The following is a 21,440-nucleotide window of genomic DNA, read 5'->3' on the forward strand; positions in this document are numbered from 1 at the left end:
GCAATAGTACCAGGCTCTGCCTCTTCCAAGCTTCTGGGAAAACTCCCTCGTCCAGGCATTTCTGCATAGCAGACCTGAACATCTCGGGAGCCTCTGCAATAGCTACTTTTAAGGCTAGGTTCGGAACTCCGTCCGGACCTGGGGCCTTACCTACGCTAAGGGACTTAGCTATCCCCGCAAGTTCCACATCGGTGACCCTCTCCTCATCGCCAGCCCCAGCCCCCGGCTGTCCTACGAAAGGAGGCCAAGGACTAGGATCATGACGCGGAAAAAGTCCTCCAATGATCCCCTCCAACATCTCTGGAGATTGCTCTGTAGGAGCCATCACACCTCTCGTCTTGGCCATAACGATCCTGTAGGCGTCACCCCACGGGTTCGTATTGGCACTCTGACAGAGACCCTCAAAGCAGGCCTTTTTGCTTGCTCTTATCTCGGTCTTAAGCGCGGCTTTTGCAGCGGCGAACACCACCCGCCGTTCATTTCGCTCTTCCTCTGATCGTGCTCGCTGCATCCGCCGCCTAGCCCGTAGGCAGGCGCGGCGCAGGTCCGTAATCGCGTCGGTCCACCAGTAAGCCGGTGGCCTCCCATTTCTAGGGTGGACTCGCCTAGGCATGGTCGCATCACACGCACGTGAGAGCACCGCTACCAGCTCGTCGCCGTCTAAACCGATTAAGTTTCGCTCACGGCGGAGCGCCTCCCTAAATACCCCTTTGTCGAAGTATGATGTCTTCCACCTGCGAGGGCTTGGCCTTGGCCTAGTCGCCTCTTCTTCTATCCGCTGTCTGCTGTTATTGTAGTCGATACTGTAGCGAACCGCCAGGTGGTCGCTGTGAGTGTAGCCATCATCTACTCTCCAGTTCGAACTACTTGTTAGGCCAGGACTACAAAAGGTCAAGTCAATAATTGACTCCGCTCCGTTTCGACTAAAGGTACTCTTGGTACCGACATTAGCCAAGTCGACATCTAAGATGGCCAGTGCTTCTAGCAGGATCTGACCCCGCTGGTTCGTGAAACGGCTTCCCCATTCCACGGCCCAGGCATTAAAGTCGCCCGCTATTACCACCGGCCTTCGCCCTGTTAGCACGGTCGTTAAGCGGTCCAGCATTTGCGTGAACTGCTCGATCGGCCACCGCGGAGGCGCATAACAGCTACAGAAGAAGACCCCGTTTACTTTGGCGACCACGAAGCCCTCATAGGTAGTAGACACCAACTCCTGAACGGGGTATTTACCCGTCGTCCATATCGCCGCCATTTTTCTGGTCCCATCCGCGACCCAGTTGCCGTTGCCGGCGGGTACTCGGTATGGGTCCGATATGATGGCGATATCCGTTTCCCACTCAGAAACTGCCTGACAAAGCAGTTGCTGAGCCGCATCACAGTGGTTCAGGTTCAGCTGCGTTACCTGCACTGTGATTTGTTGTTCACTGCGGCTTTCTTGAAGGCCGGGCACCTTGGGCCACCCATCGGATGTCTGTTGTTCGAGGATTTCCCGGTACAGATCATGCAGATGGGCGGACTCGTGCAGCTTTGGGCCTTATGACCTTCAGCGCCGCATCGCCTGCACAGTTTGCGCCTGTCGGGGCCTTTGCAGTCCCACGACTTGTGTCCTGGTTCCAGACACCTGAAGCAAACCTCTGGTGGCTCGTGGAATGTCAGGTGACATACACCAACCCACCTTTATGCTCCCTACTTTAACGGACTTTTTGACGTCCGCCACAGGTAGCTGAACCAAAGCTATCTGTGTCCCTGCTGGCCCTTTCCGTAGCTTAACGGCTGCGGCGGCCACCTGCACATCGCACTGTTGCCGCAGTGCCGTGACGAGCTCTTCCACTTCGGTGATCTCATCGATGTCCTTGACCTTCAGAGTCGCCTCATGTGTCAGAGCCCTCACCTGCACACCCTCACCAAGGACCTCTTCTGCCAGCCTCTTATAGGCGGCGCCCTTGTGCTCCTTCTGGCGCTTCAGCTCCAGGATCATCTCGCCCGTACGAGTACGTCTAATACTGCGTACGTCGGCTCCAAGACCCTCAAGCTTGGCTTCGCTTCGCATCATCTTCAAGACGTCCGAGTACTTGGACTGTTCCGTCTTGATGACGATAGCGTCGCCTTTCTCGCGCTTGGCACCTGCCCTCCTACGCCTTGGCTTGGCGTCCTGCGCTACTACCTGCGGATTCGCCTTCTTCTTCCTCTTCCGCTCTACCTTCGTCCAAGGGGGGTCCTCCCCTTGGATCGCCCTACTCTGTGGCTGTTGAGGGCCCACTAGCGGTCGCAACCCCTTGTTACCATCGTTCCGGGACGGGCCAGCCTTTTCAGGCCCACCCTTCCCAGCTTTCCGGGAACCCTGGCTGGGGTCCGACCTTCCGGCATTATTACCGACTTTCGGGGTAATGATTCGCCTGGCCTTGCGGGCACCGCCAGACAGCTCCTCGCCTGACGGTTGCCTCGCCCGCTTCTGCGATTGCTTGCCCCGTTTGTCGCGAGCAGTCGCTTCCGCCTTATTCGGACTTCCTGCGAAGGAGAAGGCCTCCGTTTGGGTAAACTTCGGCACTTTCTCATTTGCAGGCTCCGCTGCTGCAGCAGTCAGCAACGCGAGTGCCGCGTGCTCCTGCTTGGCATCGTCGATCGACGCCCTAAGTCGAAGCAAGGCCGTTTTCAGGTCCTTGCTTATGTTCGACTTAGTGGACGCAAAGTCGATGATTTTGCCAAGCTGCTGCTCAGCCACCTCTATTGCGGACCGTCCTTTGGATCCTCGGTTGACGGCCCTCAACAACCACGCTCCGTCCATAACCTCCACCGGCTGGCTTGCCGGGAAGTGGACTGGAGCACCCACGCTTGAGCTGCGTACGCAACTCCCAGCGCCTATCTCCTCACTTCTCCTTGTCGGAGATCTCATCAACCCGCTTCTTGCGAAGGGGTTGATCCCACCACTATTTCCACCTAGATTCTGATTTTTATTTGACTTCATGATTAAATCCCACGAGTAGCACGGGAAAGAATGTCCACCACGCCAGAGCCCTGCATTAACGCGGTAAGGGACAGCTTACTGTGGGGGGTGCCCAGGTACCCCACAGGCTCCGTTAAAGATCGAGCATCTTTTTCACCCCCTCGATCACTCATTCCTCAGCACGGGTCGCTTGACACCTTGAATTGGGGTTAGTAGTCCTATTCTTAGCCGGCGACTACGCGGCTGACTCGCAAGCGGGGGGGTGCGTCAGGCCCCAGGACTTTAGTCCCTGCTGCCCCCTGCATCCCACTGCTTCAATCCATCCAAGGTCACAAACGACGTAGACACTTCGTGCGCGATCCGAATACTTGATTTTGATCCATTCAGCGTTGCGCGTATCAGCCTAACTAATTTCGCCGGAAAACCATGTTCTGACATTATCTGCCAAAGCTCATTTCTTTTCACTGAATCGTACGCTGCTTTAAAATCAATGAACAGATGATGAGTCTGCAGGTTATATTTCCGAAATTTATCTAGGATCATCCGCAGGGTAAACATTTGATCCGTCGTTGATCGGCCCTCACGAATGGTATTCGCCGACGAAGGACTCCTCAAGAGGTCGCAGTCGGTTGAACAGGACACGCGACAGTATCTTATACGCCGAATTTAAAAAGGTAATCCCTCTGTAATTGGCGCACTCCAGTCTGTGCCCTTTCTTGTAGATTGGGCATATTAGGCTATCCAACCAACTGGTGGGCAATTCTTCAACCTCCCAAATCTTTATAATATTCTGGTGGATGGATTGATGCAGCTGCTCGCTTCCGTGCTTAAGAAGTTCGACCGGGATCTCGTCCTTCGCAGCAACCTTGCTGTTTTTCAGCTCCTGAAGGGTCTTTTTAACCTCATCCAGTATTGGTGGTTCCACTGCTTGACTGTCATCCATTATGTTAATCCTATTCCTGGGTGCTCCATCGCTGCTACCGTTCAACAAATCTTCTAAGTGCTCCTTCCACCTGGCTGCCACCATTGTTTTGTCTGTCAGCAAATTTCCTTCCCGATCATTGCACATGGCGGGCACTGGCGCAGTCTTGTGCCGCGCGCCATTGACAGTTGCACAAAACCTCTGCATATCGTTCCTGTCCATACTTTCCTGCGCTTCAGCAATAACACTCTCTTCGTGTTGCCGTTTTTTCCTGCGTTGGATTCGTTTCTCTTCTGCTCTTGCAACCCTGTACCGCTCTCTGTTCTGCCGGGTACCGGCCACTAGCATTCGACTTCTGGCGGCATTCTTTTCGTTCGACACTCGCTGGCAGTCCTCGTCAAACCAACCATTACGTTGGCGTCGCTGAGCGGTACCCATCACCTCTTGAGCTGTTGTTGTCCTGCTTCGTGGATAATTCCCCATAAGCTGTTGACATCTCCAGATCCGTTGGTCTCTCCTATCCTCTCGTCTAGCTACTGATGGTACTGTGCAGCAACCCCTTCGGCTGACAAGCGATGGATATTGAAACGCATCGTCCTGTTGTTTCTTGAACTCGTGACGCTGGATAATCGCGCCAGAATTTGTTCGGGCCTCTGTAGGACCTCACATCTATGACGTCCGAAAAATGTCGCCCGTCGACAGCACGTGGTTTATCTGGCAGCAAGTGTCACCACTCGGGTGTCACCAGGGTGTTTTCGGATATTCTTACGTGCGAAGTAGGTACTGCTGATTGCCATCCCTCTAGCAGCAGCAAATGTCACCAGGCGCAGACCATTATCGTTGGTAACAGAATGAAGGCTCCCGTTCCAATGACAGGCTGAAAGAAACTTTTTCTGCCGATCTGCGCATTTGCATCTCTGATGACTATTTTGACATCTTGTTTTGGGTACTCTCCGTAGGCCTTATCAAGGCTCCCATAGAACTCATCCTTCATGTCACCGGGTTTGTTGTTCGTTGGTGCATAGATGCTGATCAGGCTGTAGTTGAAGAACTTGCAATTCATCCTCAACACACAGATTCGGTCGCTTATCGGCTTCCACCGAATAACTCGCTTCATCTGCTTCCCGATCACTATAAAGTCAACTCCGCGTTCTGCCTTATCGCCGCCGCTGTAGTAGATGTGGTACTTGAATGAAGTGTTGGCGATGGGATCCACCGCTCGGAATTCGCGTTCTCCAGTTTTGGGCCAGCGTATCTCCTGGATAGCGGCCACATTAACGCCGACATTCTGCAGTTCACGAGCCAGGAGCCCAACACGTGCGGGTTCATTCAAAGTTCTCACGTACCAAGATCCGACTTTCCAATCGTTGTCCTTTATTCATTGCCGGGTCTGTTGCCGTTGAATCAATCCGTTTACTCAACTATTGCTTTTCTGGGTGTTTGAAGGTTTTCAGCAGGCTAGCTTACCGGGGCCGCGCTGCCTACATTGCGTTGAAGGGGCTGCCTTCTTAGGTATAGCTGACGCGATACAGCATTTCATACTCAGCCGCTGGACGCCAGAACAGACGCAGTTTGAGCCGCACCTCCATGGTGAACAAACGCTCGCAAACCTTGGTGAACAAACGCATCTGACCATCAACTTATAATCATCGAGATCCGGCTACGAATTGTTCGGATCCAGCGGCAGGAGGAAAGACTCGGACAACGATTCAACCTACGTCGACTAGAAGATCCAGATGTGATGAGATCGTTCGTTGACGAACTTGTAAGGTGGCAGCGTAGAAAGCAGTGGACGGTCATCGAGAATGCCTTTATTGAAACCAGCGAGAATAACGTGGGTGAGCTGCGCATTCAGGGGATCTCTGTTGAAACCTGGCGGAAGATTGAGGAGCGCAGAAAAGCAAAGGCCGCGATAGAGCGGACGAGAAGCAGAATAGCTAAATACGAGTCCCGTCAACGGTATTCGGCTCTCGAAAAGGAAGTGAAACGCTGCTGCAGACGGGACAAGCGAGAACGGATTCCCTAGCTGACGAAGGGAAGCCGCCACAACTGAGGATATCCACCTCCTCTACGATTTCTCACGATGACGCTTGAGTAGAACAAGGATGAATCCGAGGAGGTCAGTGAAAGACGCTACTGGACACTTACCCACCGACTCAACCGACCAGCTAAAACATGGGTTCGAGCACTTCGAACAACCTCAAGTTTTGTCGTCCGATCAGTTATCAACATTTCAGCATGAACCGTCTAGGGTACGACAACTGGCGTGGCATAATGCTACTGTGTATTGTTCTCAAAGTTCTGTGCAGTGGTCCTAAATCGGATATGGGAGTAGATAAACGCGACTCTCCGGCGGCAGCAGGCAGGAAGATCTTGTGTGGATCAAATTGTCACTATCCGTGTCATCCTGGACCAGGTTAACGAATTCCAAGAGTCCCTCTATTTGGTATTCATTGACTACGAAAAAAAAAACTTTCGATTGTCTGAACCACAAAAATCTATGGGGCGCCTTGAGACGCAGGGGTGTTCTGGATGAAATAGTCAACCTCATTGAAGCGCGGAAACGGAAGGTATCGTGTGTCCCATCTACAAAAAGGGCGACAAGTTTGATTGCGCGAACTATCGCGCGATCACACTACTGAGCGCTGCCTAATGGATACTCTCTCAAAATATATGCCACCGTCTATCACCGATTGCAAGAGAGTTCGTGGGGCAATATCAGGCTGGATTCATGGGAGAACGCGCATCAACGGATCAGATGTTCGCCATCCACCAGGTGTTGCAGAAATGTCGCGAATGCAACGTGCCCACACATCACTTGTTCATCTATTTTAAATCGGCGTAGGTATGATACAAGGGTTCATTCAAATATTACGTAACGCAAAATTTGACAATTTTAGACCCCCTCCCTCCCACACGTAACAACTTTTGTATGGGAAAATTTGAAATTTTGTATGAAGCGTAACACAGTGCTACACCCCCTCCCTTCCCCCTCTGCGTTACGTAATATTTGAACGAGCCCCAATCGACAGCTATGGCAGATTATGCACGAAGACGGATTCCCGGAAAAACTGATACGATTGATGAAGGCGACGATGGATCGAGTGATATGCGTAGTTCGAGTATCAGGGACACTCTCGTGTCCCTTCGAATCTCGCAGAGGATTACGGCAAGGTGATGGTCTTTCGTGCTTGCTGTTCAACATTCCTTTAAAGGGTGTAATAAAGAGAGCGGGGATAAACACGAGTGGAACGATTTTCACGAAGTCCATTCAGCTTCTTGATTTCGCTGATGACATTGATATTATAGCTCGCAAATTTGAGGCAATAGCGGAAACGTACATCCGACTAAAGAGTGAAGCCAGGCGAATCGGATTAGTCATTAATGTGTCGAAGACAAAGTACATGCTGACAAAGGACTCCAGGGAGGAATTACCGCGCCCACCATCTCGATTTTTTACCGATGGTGAAGAGTCGGTTAAAGATTCGTGTACTTGGGCTCACTGGTGACCGCCAACAACGATACCAGCAGAAAAATTCAGAGACGCATTGTGGCAGGAAATCGAGCTTACTTGGGACTCCACAGAACTCTACGATCGAACAAAGTTCTGCGTCACACAAAGTCAACTATCTACAAAACGGTGATTAGACCGGTAGTCCTCTATGGGCACGAAGCATAGACCCTACGTGCAGAGGACTAACGCGCCCTTGGAGTTTTCGAACGGACGGTGTTGCGTGCAGATGGAAGACGGAACTTGGAGAAGGCAAATGAGCCACAAGCTGCATCAACAGCTAAAAGAACCAACCATTGGCCACAACGCGAAAATCGGGAGGCTACTATGAGCGGGTCACGTCATCAGGATGTCGGACAGCAACCCGACTAAAATGGTTCTCGAGAGTCTTCCAAAGTGGAGGACTTTTCACAGAGTGAGCAACTGGAGACACGCATCCAAGGACCGAGTAGAATGGAGACGACTCCTATGTACAGCAGAGGTCACTCAGGCCTTAGTCTGACCGGTAAGGTAAGGTAATGTCCAACAACAACGTGGAAGATTTTTCTCGAAACCTTTTAAGAATTTTGTTTTTTTTTTTTTTTAATTTGTGATCAATAAATTTGAATTCTATTACTTACCACACTGCATGGCATCCTTCCTGGCGTCAGAAAGCACATTATTAACGTATGTTTTCTCAAGTTCTTTCGTACATGTGTTGCACAGCCATTTGTCTCTAAAATAGCAAATATCTTACTAGTAAAAGCATCTGCGATCTAAATATAACAATTACAACTCTCATAAAAGCAAACTTACTCTGTTGCATAGTACGAGCACAGTCCACCGTCACATCCTGTGCATTTAACCGAGCTCAAGTGCGTTCCCAACTCGGTAGGATCCTCGCAACGCCTGCACGTACAAACAAAATATTTTCCAAGCTTGAGATGTGTTCTCCGTTCGACCGTTCCCTGCGGAAAACAAAAACACGTTGTAAAAAAATGACGAAACCACGCCAAGCCATTCTCGATCGTACAAACAAACTTCTGGTGTAATTGTAAAGCAGCATTTCACCTTTCTTCACCGGCACCGTCGTGTACAGTCTGAGATTCGCCTGGCCATCGACCGAAATCAGCGTATTGGATACGCAGTTGTGCGCCATCAATGCCGCCTTCGTATACAGACCCCGTACCAAGCTTTCCACCTGTTGCACGTCGTCCATATTTCCACGAATCTCGAACGAGTTCACGTCGAAAAATCCGCATATCTGTTGGATCAATTCGCTGGTCACGCTCGGGTCGTTCATCTTTTCGAACGCTTTGCTGTCTAGCAAAGGTCGAACGACTTTCGTCTCGTGAGCATGCCATATGTCCGTATCTCTTCTTTCGTTGGTATGCGCTTCCATGGACATCATTTCATCGAATTTGGCGCGATTTGATGAGGCTAGTAGCAGACATCGCACTGGAGTAACGACGTTGAAATGATCAAACAGGAAGTTGATGTTCAGGCCGGAATTGAGATAAAAGTCGCACTCGGTCTCTTGGTGGGTCGTGCAATCGAAACATAGTGGTGCTCTTTTGCATTTCCTTTATTGTGGTGAATAAAAAACAAAAGAGAGAAAGAAAAGTGAAAGTGAGGTTTACACATTGTCAGCAGTACTACCTGTGAGATAAAGACTGTTTTCTCAGTTGAACTCGCTAATGCCGTTGAAAGCAATAATAAGAAACCATGCGCCTCCATCGTGGTTCGCATGGATTCGTAACGAAATAAGCACGAATATTTTCAATCTTGATGACATCTCCGAAACCAAATATAGCAGATGCAATGCTATATAAAACATAAATTTGTTAACTTGCACCTTTTAATTTGATTAATTAGTAATGTTAATAAGGTATGTATGATCATTAGCATAACTGGTTTTGTTTTTCTAGATAGAGCCAGTAAAGGCCAGAGTCGATGCATTTAAGGTTGCATGGACGCCTGACATATGAAAACGAACATGTAAATTAGTAATCCTACATTATAGAGATCTGCGGAGGCGGCCATTGTGAGCCAATCGTGCAGAGAGAACTGTCAAAGTGTGAGCCAAATGAACATGCTTATCGTTCGTAGGAAGGCATCGTTTGAATGGTATTGCAATCGCAACTAAATAAATAAAAATTATTTATTTTTAATATCGAGAAATTGGCGGCATATGTATGTTTAGTAAAAAGATAAAAATTTATTAATTCTGCTTTCAAAAGCTCATGCTTATGACGACACTTTTGTTGCTGAACTTGTCGAAAAAACTTCCATTGCTGCTTCTTGCTTCACTTCTGCCGATATGATTAGCGTAACACTTGTGCAATGAATTTCAGATTTAAAATAGCGGAGCAATATTTCAAAAAAAAATTTGGAAAAAAAATCTACCATAGTTAGAAAATGTAAACAAAACAACTTGAACCCCAACGAAGTCACGCACAAAGTTTGAACATCTAGCTTTGTAGCAAGTGTTGGCAGCTGTTGTAAACAAAACAAACAGCGTTGCCGAATCGACGTATGCAACTTCCGCTCATCTCTATGTAGAGGATTTCTAATGTAAATATGAAGGTATCTCTTGATTCTGAAGAAAGTTTACACTTTCCAGAGACATTGATTTATGTAAAAACAATTAGAAATTTTGAGAATGTTTGAAGATTTCCAAATAAAGGGTGAGTCTATATTTATTGTGCCATTTTCAAACTAACGTAACTTTTTTCCTACTTCACCGAAATCAACCAAATTTTGCACAGTTTTTCCTTATAGTCTGTTGTTTACATATGCTTAATTGAGCAGTTATCAGTGAGATTCCGGTGGATATTTAATAATAATTAAATTTATTTAAATACAGTTTCTAAAAATATGTTGTACAATCATCTGCTAAAATCTAAAATTATGATATCGCGCCTTGGAACAATTGATGATTACACCCGATTCTTTTTTTTGCACGGGTCTGGTTTTTGCTATAACATAGTCAATTTTCAACCAATTCTTATGAAATTTTGCACCCATGAGGGCATGACTAGTACTATCCGTGTGGGGAAAACTTTTCGTCAAACGGAAAATTCTCCACTGGGCCACTGGGTGTTATATGTGTTGTCCGTTGTCCAATGTTTGTACTGTTCAGTCTGCAGAGGCCGTAAGGTCGAAGACGGTGTAATTGTCTTTTTTTTTTTTAATTTCATGAGAATCGGTTAAAAATTGACTGAGTTATAGCAAAAACCAGACCCGTGCAAAAAAAAAAGAATCGGGTGTATACATTATCAGATCATCTTAATGTTCGTCAATAGGTTTCAGGAAAGGTTGTCAGTGAAACATAAGTTTGGAGCTGGGTGGAAACCAGACAGCTTTAATTATTTGTTTCAAGTGGAACCTGAACTTGTCCACATGGAGGGCGTCAATCGAAAATGTCGTGAATTTTAACTAAAACGCATCCTAAATTCGAAGCGATACCAAAAAGTTAAAATACATATATATATACACATACACATCCTGGGGTGGCTGTCCATAGAGACGTTTAATGCGCCAGAAAAGTTGCCTTGACTTGACAACCTTTCATTTAACAAACTCTCGACACCTGGCCAGGTCCTTACGATCAGCGGGGATGGGGAGGAAATGTTAATTAGATATCTACTCAGAATATGTCCAACACTCAGAAAACAAGAAAGTCATAAAATGACTATATTTTATTCACTTGATAACTAAATTGAGTTTATGCATACAAATAACTAAAAGTTACGCATTGTTAAAATAGAACATAGAATGTCGATGCGTAAATAGAGTTTAGTTGTCAAACTTCTAAAATTCACATCAGCAGTCCTGCATGACTGAACAAGTGATTAAGTGAGAAAATTGCTAAGTGAGCTGGTGCATTCTTGAAGAATAAAACATATTAAGCACTCCAGTGGTAAATATTTAATGTTTCCATCGTTGAACATAATTTTCTTAATATAATCATTATAATCTACAGGTTTGGAGCTCTGGAGTGGTTCATTCCATCTTACGTGATCGAGACTGGACTTCGGGTCTAAGGGCTTTGGCAGGGACTCCGCAGAAGCATGCTCAACGAAGTAAATGTAATCCAATATCATTAATAAGATTACTAATTGTGATGTGCATGTAAATTAATTAATAAATGCAAATAAAACAAAACTTTATAATTATATTGTAATTCTTTACTTAAAATTAGTCATTTGATGCATACAAAACACCCATTCGTTTTAGCTGTCAATTTAACAAAAATAGTAAAAATATACTAAAAAGTACGCAATGGCATACTAAATAAAATTTAGTATTCAGTAACTTTTCACTATTTAGTAACCTAATGCATGAACCCAGTCGAACCTATATTTTGCATGACATATATGCATTAATGACTTCTTTTATTTCTGAGTGAAGAACTTGGCCCACTTCATAGATATCTGGAGTTGGAAATTTGATAGGGTTTAATGGAATGCTTTCCTTGGCGAAAAAGCGTAGGAGAAATTGTTATATTTAATTTTATCATTTACCTGGCCACTGAAAAAAAAACATTAACTGTTACGAACGCGAAGCGTGAAGTACATTTGAATCCACACAATTCGGAACGAATTCCTTTCCAACCATTTCCTACAACTAACCAAGCGAGCCGCATCATAAAACCCCAATTAAATTCGAACAATCATGACCAACCACAATATAATAGGGCCCACGATTATAAACGTAGAGCAGAGCGGCAATGTTTATCAGCATAACGAAGCAAAAGCTATGCGGCTGAGGGACTCGACTGACTTTGAGCAGCATGATAAAATAAACAATCTGAAGCGACACCCGATGGAAACCATATCAATAGCAGCCTAGCAGATCGGTAGCATTCTAAATGAAATCAAAATCCATCATTGAACTTAATCTTGAAAATTATGCCAGCTGAGCATCGGGATCGTGCAAAATATGAATGGTAGACCTAATTTTGTACAAATACAATCAAATCATGTAGCTAGAGAGATCGCTCAAATTCAGGAACATTCTCTCTTCGGAGAAGAAAATATTTCTCCTGTGAAAAGGCAAAGATAACCGTACACATCGTAGTTGCTACTCCGTGATTGACCAGAACAATCGAAGTTGCACAGAGAGCCAATGAATGTAAAAGCTTGGGACTAGCTAACCATTCTCAATGTGCACAATTCGAGAGTTCAGCAATTTAAAGTCAATAACGGCGCCGGCCACGTCCTTACGGTCATCAGGAAAGGGAAGGAATGTTAGTTCGACAACCGTTGCTACTAGAAACCGTGGAATCCACAGCATCCCCACAGTTGTCACGGGAAGGAATGGTGGTTAGTAGGGTAGGGTAAGGTGTGGATCTAGGAGCCACCTCTGTTAGGTGATATGATCCACTAGTTATATGGAAATACACGTCGCGGTCTTCATCACGATTATGATTTATTTGATCACGATGACCACTGATCCCGGATTTCGTGCTCGCGTTTCCATCGCCCTACCGTGGAAACCGACTGATCTACGAATATTGTAGCGCGATTCTGATCCCGGATTTTTCACTCGCAGTTCCATCGCCCTACCGAGAAAACCGACTGACCAACGAATATTGTAGCGCGATTCTGATCCCGGATTTTTCACTCGCACCCCCATCACTCTTACCTGAAAATTGTCTGCCATTCGAAAATTCTCAAGCTAATCTGATTCCGCATTCCACACTCGCGCTTGCATGGCTTTACCGAGAAAACCGACTGATCAACGAATATTGTAGCGCGATTCTGAACCCGGATTTTTCACTCGCACTTCCATCGCCCTATCGAGAAAACCGACTGACCAACAAATATTGTAGCGCGATTCTGAACCCGGATTTTTCACTCGCACTTCCATCGCCCTATCGAGAAAACCGACTGACCAACGAATATTGTAGCGCGATTCTGAACCCGGATTTTTCACTCGCACTTCCATCGCCCTATCGAGAAAACCGACTGACCAACGAATATTGTAGCGCGATTCTGAACCCGGATTTTTCACTCGCACTTCCATCGCCCTATCGAGAAAACCGACTGACCAACAAATATTGTAGCGCGATTCTGATCCCGGATTTTTCACTCGCACTTCCATCGCCCTATCGAGAAAACCGACTGACCAACGAATATTGTAGCGCGATTCTGATCCCGGATTTTTCACTCGCAGTTCCATCGCCCTATCGAGAAAACCGACTGACCAACGAATATTGTAGCGCGATTCTGAACCCGGATTTTTCACTCGAACTTCCATCGCCCTATCGAGAAAACCGACTGACCAACGAATATTGTAGCGCGATTCTGATCCCGGATTTTTCACTCGCACTTCCATCGCCCTATCGAGAAAACCGACCAAGAAAATATTTCTCCTGTGAAAACACGAAAAACCATGTACCCGCGAAAGATCATTCTAGAAATCTGGCCGCTCATATATTCATGTTAAAACACGTACTGAAAGTGTAACGAGAGCCGCTATTTCATCATACTTTCAGGAAAGATCATGTGGCCCTGCGGCTTTAAAAGAGGAAGATCAATAAAGACGACAGTCAGTTTTGTTTTTGGACTCCACACTGAATACCTCTCGGATAAGTATTTTGCTACTAAAATTCCTTTGATCCTGAACTTGCACTTGTGAAGCTTAAATTATTCTGATCACTTGATTGGATAATTCAATCCTTCAAAAGTGTTGAAACTTAGAATCGTGGAAGTCAAAATCATTGGATCGGTCAAACTTTTTCTCACTCTGGCAAGTCAAGGTTCCGAATGCGAGAAACGTTGGCATGAGTCTAGAAAGGCCTAAGTGCTCTACACACGATTTTAGACGAGTCCCCAATCATTGAATCTATCGAACTTTTTCTCACTCTGGTAAGCTAGGGTTCCGAATACGAGAAACGTTGGCATGAGTCTAGAAAGGCCTAAATCCTATCACACACGATTTGGACGTTCGATTTTCACTATTCTCCTTCTTGAACCTCCTACCCTGAGTGAGTAGTATCGGTGTTCGAAAGTAACGCGTTCCGTCTAGTCTGTTGGTTGGCACGCACGGAATGTAATACCGTATCCATTCGCAACGGTACCGTGAAACGATTGTGAGTTTCGTCATCCTGATCTTCGTCGATTCATCATCGCGATAGCTGTGGACAAGAGTGCTGCTGGATTCAGTAAGTATTTGGTCTAGTCCTACCGCAAGAGGAACACCACTCCCCGATCGTGCTGCCAACTGGAAGATTGCGCCCCGATGCCAACGTCAACATTTGGTGGCTCCAGAGAGGAAGGAAAATCGAACTGTAGGAGCGCGCTGAAAAGTGGAAATCGATACCGAGTCTAGTGTGAAACAGTGAAGAACATTAAACACTGAACATCCCAAATCGTCGTGAACCTTGTTGTGAGCAGTGACAAGTACTGAAGAAAAAAGAGTACTTATGGATTATGTTTGTTGAAAAAATAGTGCCGGAAAGTGAATTTGAAATCCACAATAAAAAAATGTGGAAGACTGTCAACGTTAAGCATAGTGAATTAACTGATTGCAAAGTGGGTAGAAGTCAATGCCAACGAATAGTGTTTTTTCGAGTTGTAACGTGGTTTACTGTCGCCAAGAGTGCAGTCTGAGTGTTGTGCATAGTCACAAATTATACGGTTACAATTCTATCGGATGCAAACTGTGAACTGACATTCACGGATAGTGGCAAATAAGCCTATACAGGCAAGGAAACTCGCGATACAAGTGAGACAAGTGTGCAACGGAACAAGAAGAACACAATTCACGATAACCAAGTGAATAGCAATACGATTACCCAGCAATCCAGAACAAAGAAGAAAATAAATCACGATTGTTTTATGTGACTGACCCGAACAGGTCTAGTTGGTCTAGTTGTGCCATAGTGATTAGCGCCCTTTATTGGGAGGGCATCATTGAACTCAAGGATATCGTGAAGAATATAAGTGAACGGACATTCACTAATCGGTCTAGTCGAGCCATAGTGACTAGCGCCCTTTTCGGGAAGGCAATTAGAAGTGAACTGACATTCACAAGTAGAAATTTGGTCTAGTCGTGCCATAGTGACTAGCGCTCTTTTAGGGAAGGCAATATTGAACTGAACAGTCGTGAAAAATTAATGAAAGTGAACTGACATTCACAAGGTTTTGGTGGTACGAGATACAGCACTGTGCAGACAGTCTTCGACGGCGACTTTTATGCAACGAGGTTTGAGTGAACTCAAGGAAACCCCGAAGCAAACCTGGGAATCAGCAAACATGTCTACAAGGTTCGTATTGAACAAGAACGGCCATTGCCGTCTTTGTAATGAGGATAATACAGTGTGTGATATGATATGTTGCGATTATAGATAGTAGAGTAAACATAGATCCGCGGACACCGCTGACTAAAATGTTTCAAGCGTGTAAGTAGTAATTTTCAAAAGTGCGACGATTGAATATGACGTCATGCGTTCCATTGATGTGGTCCAAATCGTGACGTCATGCTCGTTTGGATACAGATTTTGACAGTTCGTTTGGATACAACGGATTCATCTTAGCGGATCTATGTTTACTCTACTATCTATAGTTGCGATGAGTGTGACCGCTGATTTCACTTAACGTGTGCAAAGCTGGATCATAAACCGACTAAACAAGAAAAGTTTTTATGCGTAAAATGCACACAATTGGGAATTGAACGCAATGACTTGCTTGACAAGCTACAAAAACAAAGTCTGTCAGAGCATATAGGGTATGTGTGCCATCAGTAATCTGATGCTCCCTTTTCCATCCTATTCGAAAACAAGCGATTACGGCACCGATTGACTCCGTTCTTTTTGTTTTCATGGGTGCTCACTTCTAACAAAAAATACAAAAATAAGAAACAAAACAAATAGCGCTTCAATCCTTTGTTTTTCGTGGGATGAAAATGGGAGCCACATGCTTAATAAGGGAACCAATACCCTAAATCAATCGATAAGTAATGCGTTAGCAAGAAACAATGATGCAACACCATCACGGTGTTTTTATAGAGCAACTTTAAAACAAAAAAATAAGTAAGTCTGAATTTTTGCCATAAGAAAGTATAGGTATTCTTCTTTTATTTGAGGGTAAAGTCGAAAAAATCTGTCGGGGGGCCTAGAGTAAAATTTATTTTTGAATCTTTTGGTTTGAATATTACGAAGGGGGGAATTAATATCTTAAATAAAGTTACATTCACTTGCTGTTAATTCGCTTCACAAGCATTGAATCATGAAACAATGTATGGAGCTTTTCTTTGTATGTATTTTTTTCTAAAACTTTGTAGAATATTGTACTAACCTAGCTTTGACAATGTAGTCACTAGAGAGCAGTAAACGAAACTCTCCATGGCGAGATTATAATTTGCGTCCACAATGTGGTATTTTTGTATTCATAGCTTTCTCATGTGTTATATTTGTAAATGTGACACTTGGATTATTTGGATTACTTTTAGATGGAACTACAACCTAAAAGTCCTTCATATATTGTTTTATGATCGCATGCCTGTTTATTGAGATAATCGCTAGTGATTGTGCCCTCCCTATCTTTGCTTGCTATACTGACTTTCTGCCTAAATCAAAGCATTACATTTTCCCAGGCATACTCCATAGCTTACATCCAGTATGTTAAATGTCATTAATAACGATATTTAGCATAACATGTTAATCTATAAACCCTTATTTTCATTATTAGTTGTCGTCAACATACCTCATAAGAAACCAGCCCACTGTAGTATGCTTGAGATATTTTTCATGGGACATAAAAATACGTAATAAAACAGGCTCACAGGCGCTTATTTGCCAAATGATCATATCTCAATAAAGCCCTACAACACATTCACAGCTTAAATAATTTAACATTAAATCGGCAAACAGAATACTATAAAGCATTTCATAAATATTTTCTAAGTTATTAGAATATTTTTTTCTAGGAAGAGAAAGAACAGAAAAAAAATCTGTTCTCCCTCTTTTGTCAATGTATGCCTCTAATACGAATACTATAATAAACACAATTATCATGACTGCTGAGCATGCCAGCCTTTCCTGAAAAAAAAATCTTTGAATGTTGTTTGGTAAGCCAGAAGAAGCACTCGAGGATTGGAAAACATCTCTGTTTTAAGGTAAAGGTACAGAAACTAAATAATCTCGGAGCAAATGTTTACAAGCTCAAAATTAAATAGTATTTTACATTAGTCAAAGAATAAAAACAAGTAAACTCTGTTAAAGACCTCATAATAACATTGAAGTTGTGGGTATGAGTCTGCATTAAACCAATGTCTTGAAGAACCTAATAACGAGAACTGAATTCATTTTTATTGAAATATTCGATCAATGGCAACTTTACGGTACTAGACATAGTTTCCGGATTATTTCACGAGATTCTATGTAGCTGTTGGACCTAAACTTGAGTTTGTCTTTGAATTTCATGGCGATATGATGCTTATTGCTTATGCCACCATTAATTAACAAATCATTGATAATAAGTTCTGAAAGAAAAGTTGAATGAACGGAGTACTTATTGGAAAAGTTTCTACATTAGGCATGAAAATTAAGCTGTTCAGCATAAAACCTGGGAAAAACTATTTGAAAACAATGATTTGAATAGTTTTATCGATTTGCATATGATGTTTAAAAAAATATTTTCTGTGTTATTTGAAACCTCCAAGCATGAGGAAGAGTCATTGCTGATTGTTTGGGCGTCGTTTACTAGTAGATTATTTTCAACATAAAGCTATATCTTTCTAAAAATTAATAAACAGTTGTTTTTGCGATCAAAATTGTTGTGCCACGCTCCCCTAAAGCCTTTCGCTTGCAATTTGATATTCGGGTAAGACCTTAATCATAAAAAAATAATGAAAAAATGAACAAACATGCACAAAACCACGTTCATGAAATAAATAATTAATACTTCAGTGAAAAGCTACAAATGCGTGTTTTGCTTTCATGTATTAGACTATGTATCTGTTCATCATTTGAAAAACAAGTTTTTACAGTACCTCTAACATAATGACTCAAGGTGTTTAGAATTAAATATTTTTCATGTATTATTATATAAAAAATATAAATATTTTTTGGACTCTTGTTACTAAGCTTAGTATTTTAGAATATGTTTGAAAGTTTTGCTATTATTTGAAAACCATTCAACATATTTCGACGAAATTTTCACACAGTCATCTACGCATACTACTTCGAAACGTCTGAAAATTTTATGGTTCTAAATTCAAAGACAAAAAAGTTGTGACCATTTGTAGGAGATGCAAAAATTTACAATATGCGCTTTCAATAGTTTTTGCATGAAAAAACTTCAAAAAAAAAATTGTTCTAGACCCCCCGATGGATGTTTTCATCCGATCCAGAAAAGTGAAGGGAATGGACCAAAGCATCATTGGGCAAAATTTCAGACTTACTTATTTTTTTATTATAAAGTTGTTCTACACAACACACCGTGCCATCACAGACAAACAGACGTATCACTTGGAACAAAGTGCGATTAAAATCATCGTCATAAATGTATAATCGCCCAATGCTAATTACGCTGTGTTTCGCAAATCCACTGAGTAGATGGCGGTAGTGAGCAAACGTCAAACAGGAGCAAAAATGACGCGAGCGCCATGAGTGAGAGGTTTGCGAACTACATAATATTTGAATAGTCCGTTAAAAAGGGAAACGATGGGAAGTGGGTAGAGTGAGACGTCTGTTTGTCTGTGGTGCCATATTTTTAAAGACAAGACCTAATTAAACTTCCAGCCTTCAATAAAGCTCCACGTGATTGGCCAAAATTTAAAAATATTTATGATGATACTACAATAGAAGGAGCATTCACTAATTTGGAAAATTTAAACCGGTTGGAACAAGCGTTGAGTGGATCTGCAGCAAAATGCGTTGCAAATTTGATGATAAGCGCAGCGAATGTCCCGCAAATCATTAAACGAATTGAAGAAACTTTCGGAAGACCTGAAATTGTTTATAAGCAGCTGTTAAGTGACTTGATGAAAGTACTTCACCAAATACGAGTAAACCATCACACCTGGTCCGCTCCTAGTGACTCAGAGTGATTACATGACATATAACATAAATTTACATGATACACCATGTAAACCATTGTAACATTAAGTTTATATGACGTGTGAACCTCATTATTTTAATCTGTGGACCACCAACCTGCAAATAGTGCATGAACTCCTGAAGCAATTCAAACAGCGAATCTTCGAATCCCAGTACGGTCCAATGACGATCGGTTGCTCCACAAGTATTTGTTGTCCACGCGCTAGGTCTCTTCTAGCCACCAAATATCTAAACAACAAAAGGAAAGTAAAGCAAACAAACAAATATGATTGTCCATCACGGGAACGGAACCAGAGCCGCGAGGAAAAACAACTAGGCCAACGTCAATCGGGATGTCAGCAACTTTGACAAGGTTGACTGACTACCACGCAAGCGGTGCGCAATTAATGAAACATTCTTCCCGCCTCCAAACGATGCACCTTTCACGCACTGACTAATAGCAGTCACCATAAATCATGACAACTAATTGCACCTTTAACCTTACCGCCCCAATTCGTTCGATTCCAAAATCTCACAATTTTCCTCGAACCGAGCCATTCTCCTTCCTGCTCCGATGAACGACACCCACTATCGAAACACCAACTAACTGACTATTCCAAAACCCGAAAATGTTACTGGATCTACACACGGCACCGCCGCCGTTAACACATGCTCTCCGTACGCACCAGTCACGTTATGAATTTCCCAACCGAATGATCAAACCAGTCAGTGGGTTGTCCACGCGCACCGCATTAGCTGACCGTAGGAGGCGGGCCAGTGGTTCTCACATTTAGAAGCGAATTTTTTTCCTTACAACACATAGAAATGATCTGAAGAAAACTACTAGATGGAAAGAAAGATATGTGATGGGCATCTTAAGAAACAGTTTCCATACGTTGACAGCTTGATATCTAGAGCAGGCATTGGGCTTGCGAACAAGCTCAACGAGCATGAACCTAAAATGATCGCAGTATTCCGGTTCTGTAAGCAAACTGTTATGCTCAGCGATTACGATGGCTCACTTCTAGAATAAAGCGCAGTTTCGAGTTCGAAAGGAATCGCTCAAGAAACTTCTTGAGTGATTCCTGGCAGAAACTTTCTTCGGTGACTGCCATTTGAACTGTCATTTCTTCGCTACTGCGTACTGCGATCGAAGAAAAACCGGTTTCTTGAGCGATTTAGGCAAGGAATTTCCCATGCATCAAGATAGGCTGAGAAATTCCTTCTGATCTGCAAACAGCGCTTAAACAATGAGCTAGAGCTAACAGCGCTTTTCTACTTGGTCCAGATAGTAAGGCTGGCTTACAAAATCTTTGGGATTTATGAAATTTAGAATATTGAAGTTTGGTTTCTGAAGTTAATTGTAGCCTAGGATTTTAAAGCCTACGCAGGACGAAATTCTGAAGAAACTTCTTTGCAGGAGCTGCAAAGAGTATACTTAAAGAAATTCATGGATGGATTCCTGAATAAATCTGTTGACGAGCTCCTTAAAGCTTTCTCTGAGAAAATTGTGAATGAATCCCTGGATGACCTATACTGAATAATTTCCTGGCTCCTGTATCCCTCTAAAATTATCTAGAAGAATTCCAAAAACAAATCACTGGAGGAATTCATGAAGGAATCCTTCAAGTAATTCAAAAAATCTTCTGTGCTAATCCTGGAAACAATTTTGGGTGAATCCCTGGAAAAGATGATGGACGGATTTCTGAAATTTTTGACCGAACCCCTGAAGAATTTTTTCAAAAGACCCCGAGGGAAATTTCTGAATGAATCTGTACCGGAATTTCTGGGTAATCACTGAAAGAATTCCTCCAGGTATGCCTGTAGTATACCCTGTAAAAATCCCTGGAGAAATCCTTCAGGCAATTATGGAAGGAATCCCTAAAGAAAATTCTGAAGAAATCATTAGCGGAACTTATGGAGGAATTAGTAGAAAAAAATCTGGAGGAATGTTTGGAGGAATTTCTGGAAGAATTCCTATAGGAGCCCCTAAAGGAATTCTTGGAGAAATCCCTGGATAAATTGCTGGAAAAAT

General features: G+C 43.6%; 1 protein-coding gene across 1 annotated transcript in view; it reads right to left on the reverse strand.

Annotated features, from left to right (window-relative positions):
• LOC109431039 (SET domain-containing protein SmydA-8) overlaps positions 1-20,131 on the reverse strand; it is a 23,957-nt gene extending 3,826 nt beyond the window's left edge. The window contains exons 1-5 of the mRNA XM_029865653.2: positions 19,911-20,131; positions 19,523-19,654; positions 8,390-8,939; positions 8,173-8,324; positions 7,998-8,092 (exon numbers count right to left, since the gene is read on the reverse strand). Coding sequence (XP_029721513.1) covers positions 7,998-8,092; positions 8,173-8,324; positions 8,390-8,939; positions 19,523-19,654; positions 19,911-19,963 — 982 coding nt within the window. The 5' untranslated portion in view covers positions 19,964-20,131. The remainder of the gene's footprint in view (positions 1-7,997; positions 8,093-8,172; positions 8,325-8,389; positions 8,940-19,522; positions 19,655-19,910) is intronic.
• Between the last annotated feature and the right edge of the window lie 1,309 nt (positions 20,132-21,440).

This window comes from Aedes albopictus, chromosome 3 (genome assembly GCF_035046485.1).
Source record: "Aedes albopictus strain Foshan chromosome 3, AalbF5, whole genome shotgun sequence".
NCBI classification, from domain to species: Eukaryota; Metazoa; Arthropoda; class Insecta; order Diptera; family Culicidae; genus Aedes; species Aedes albopictus.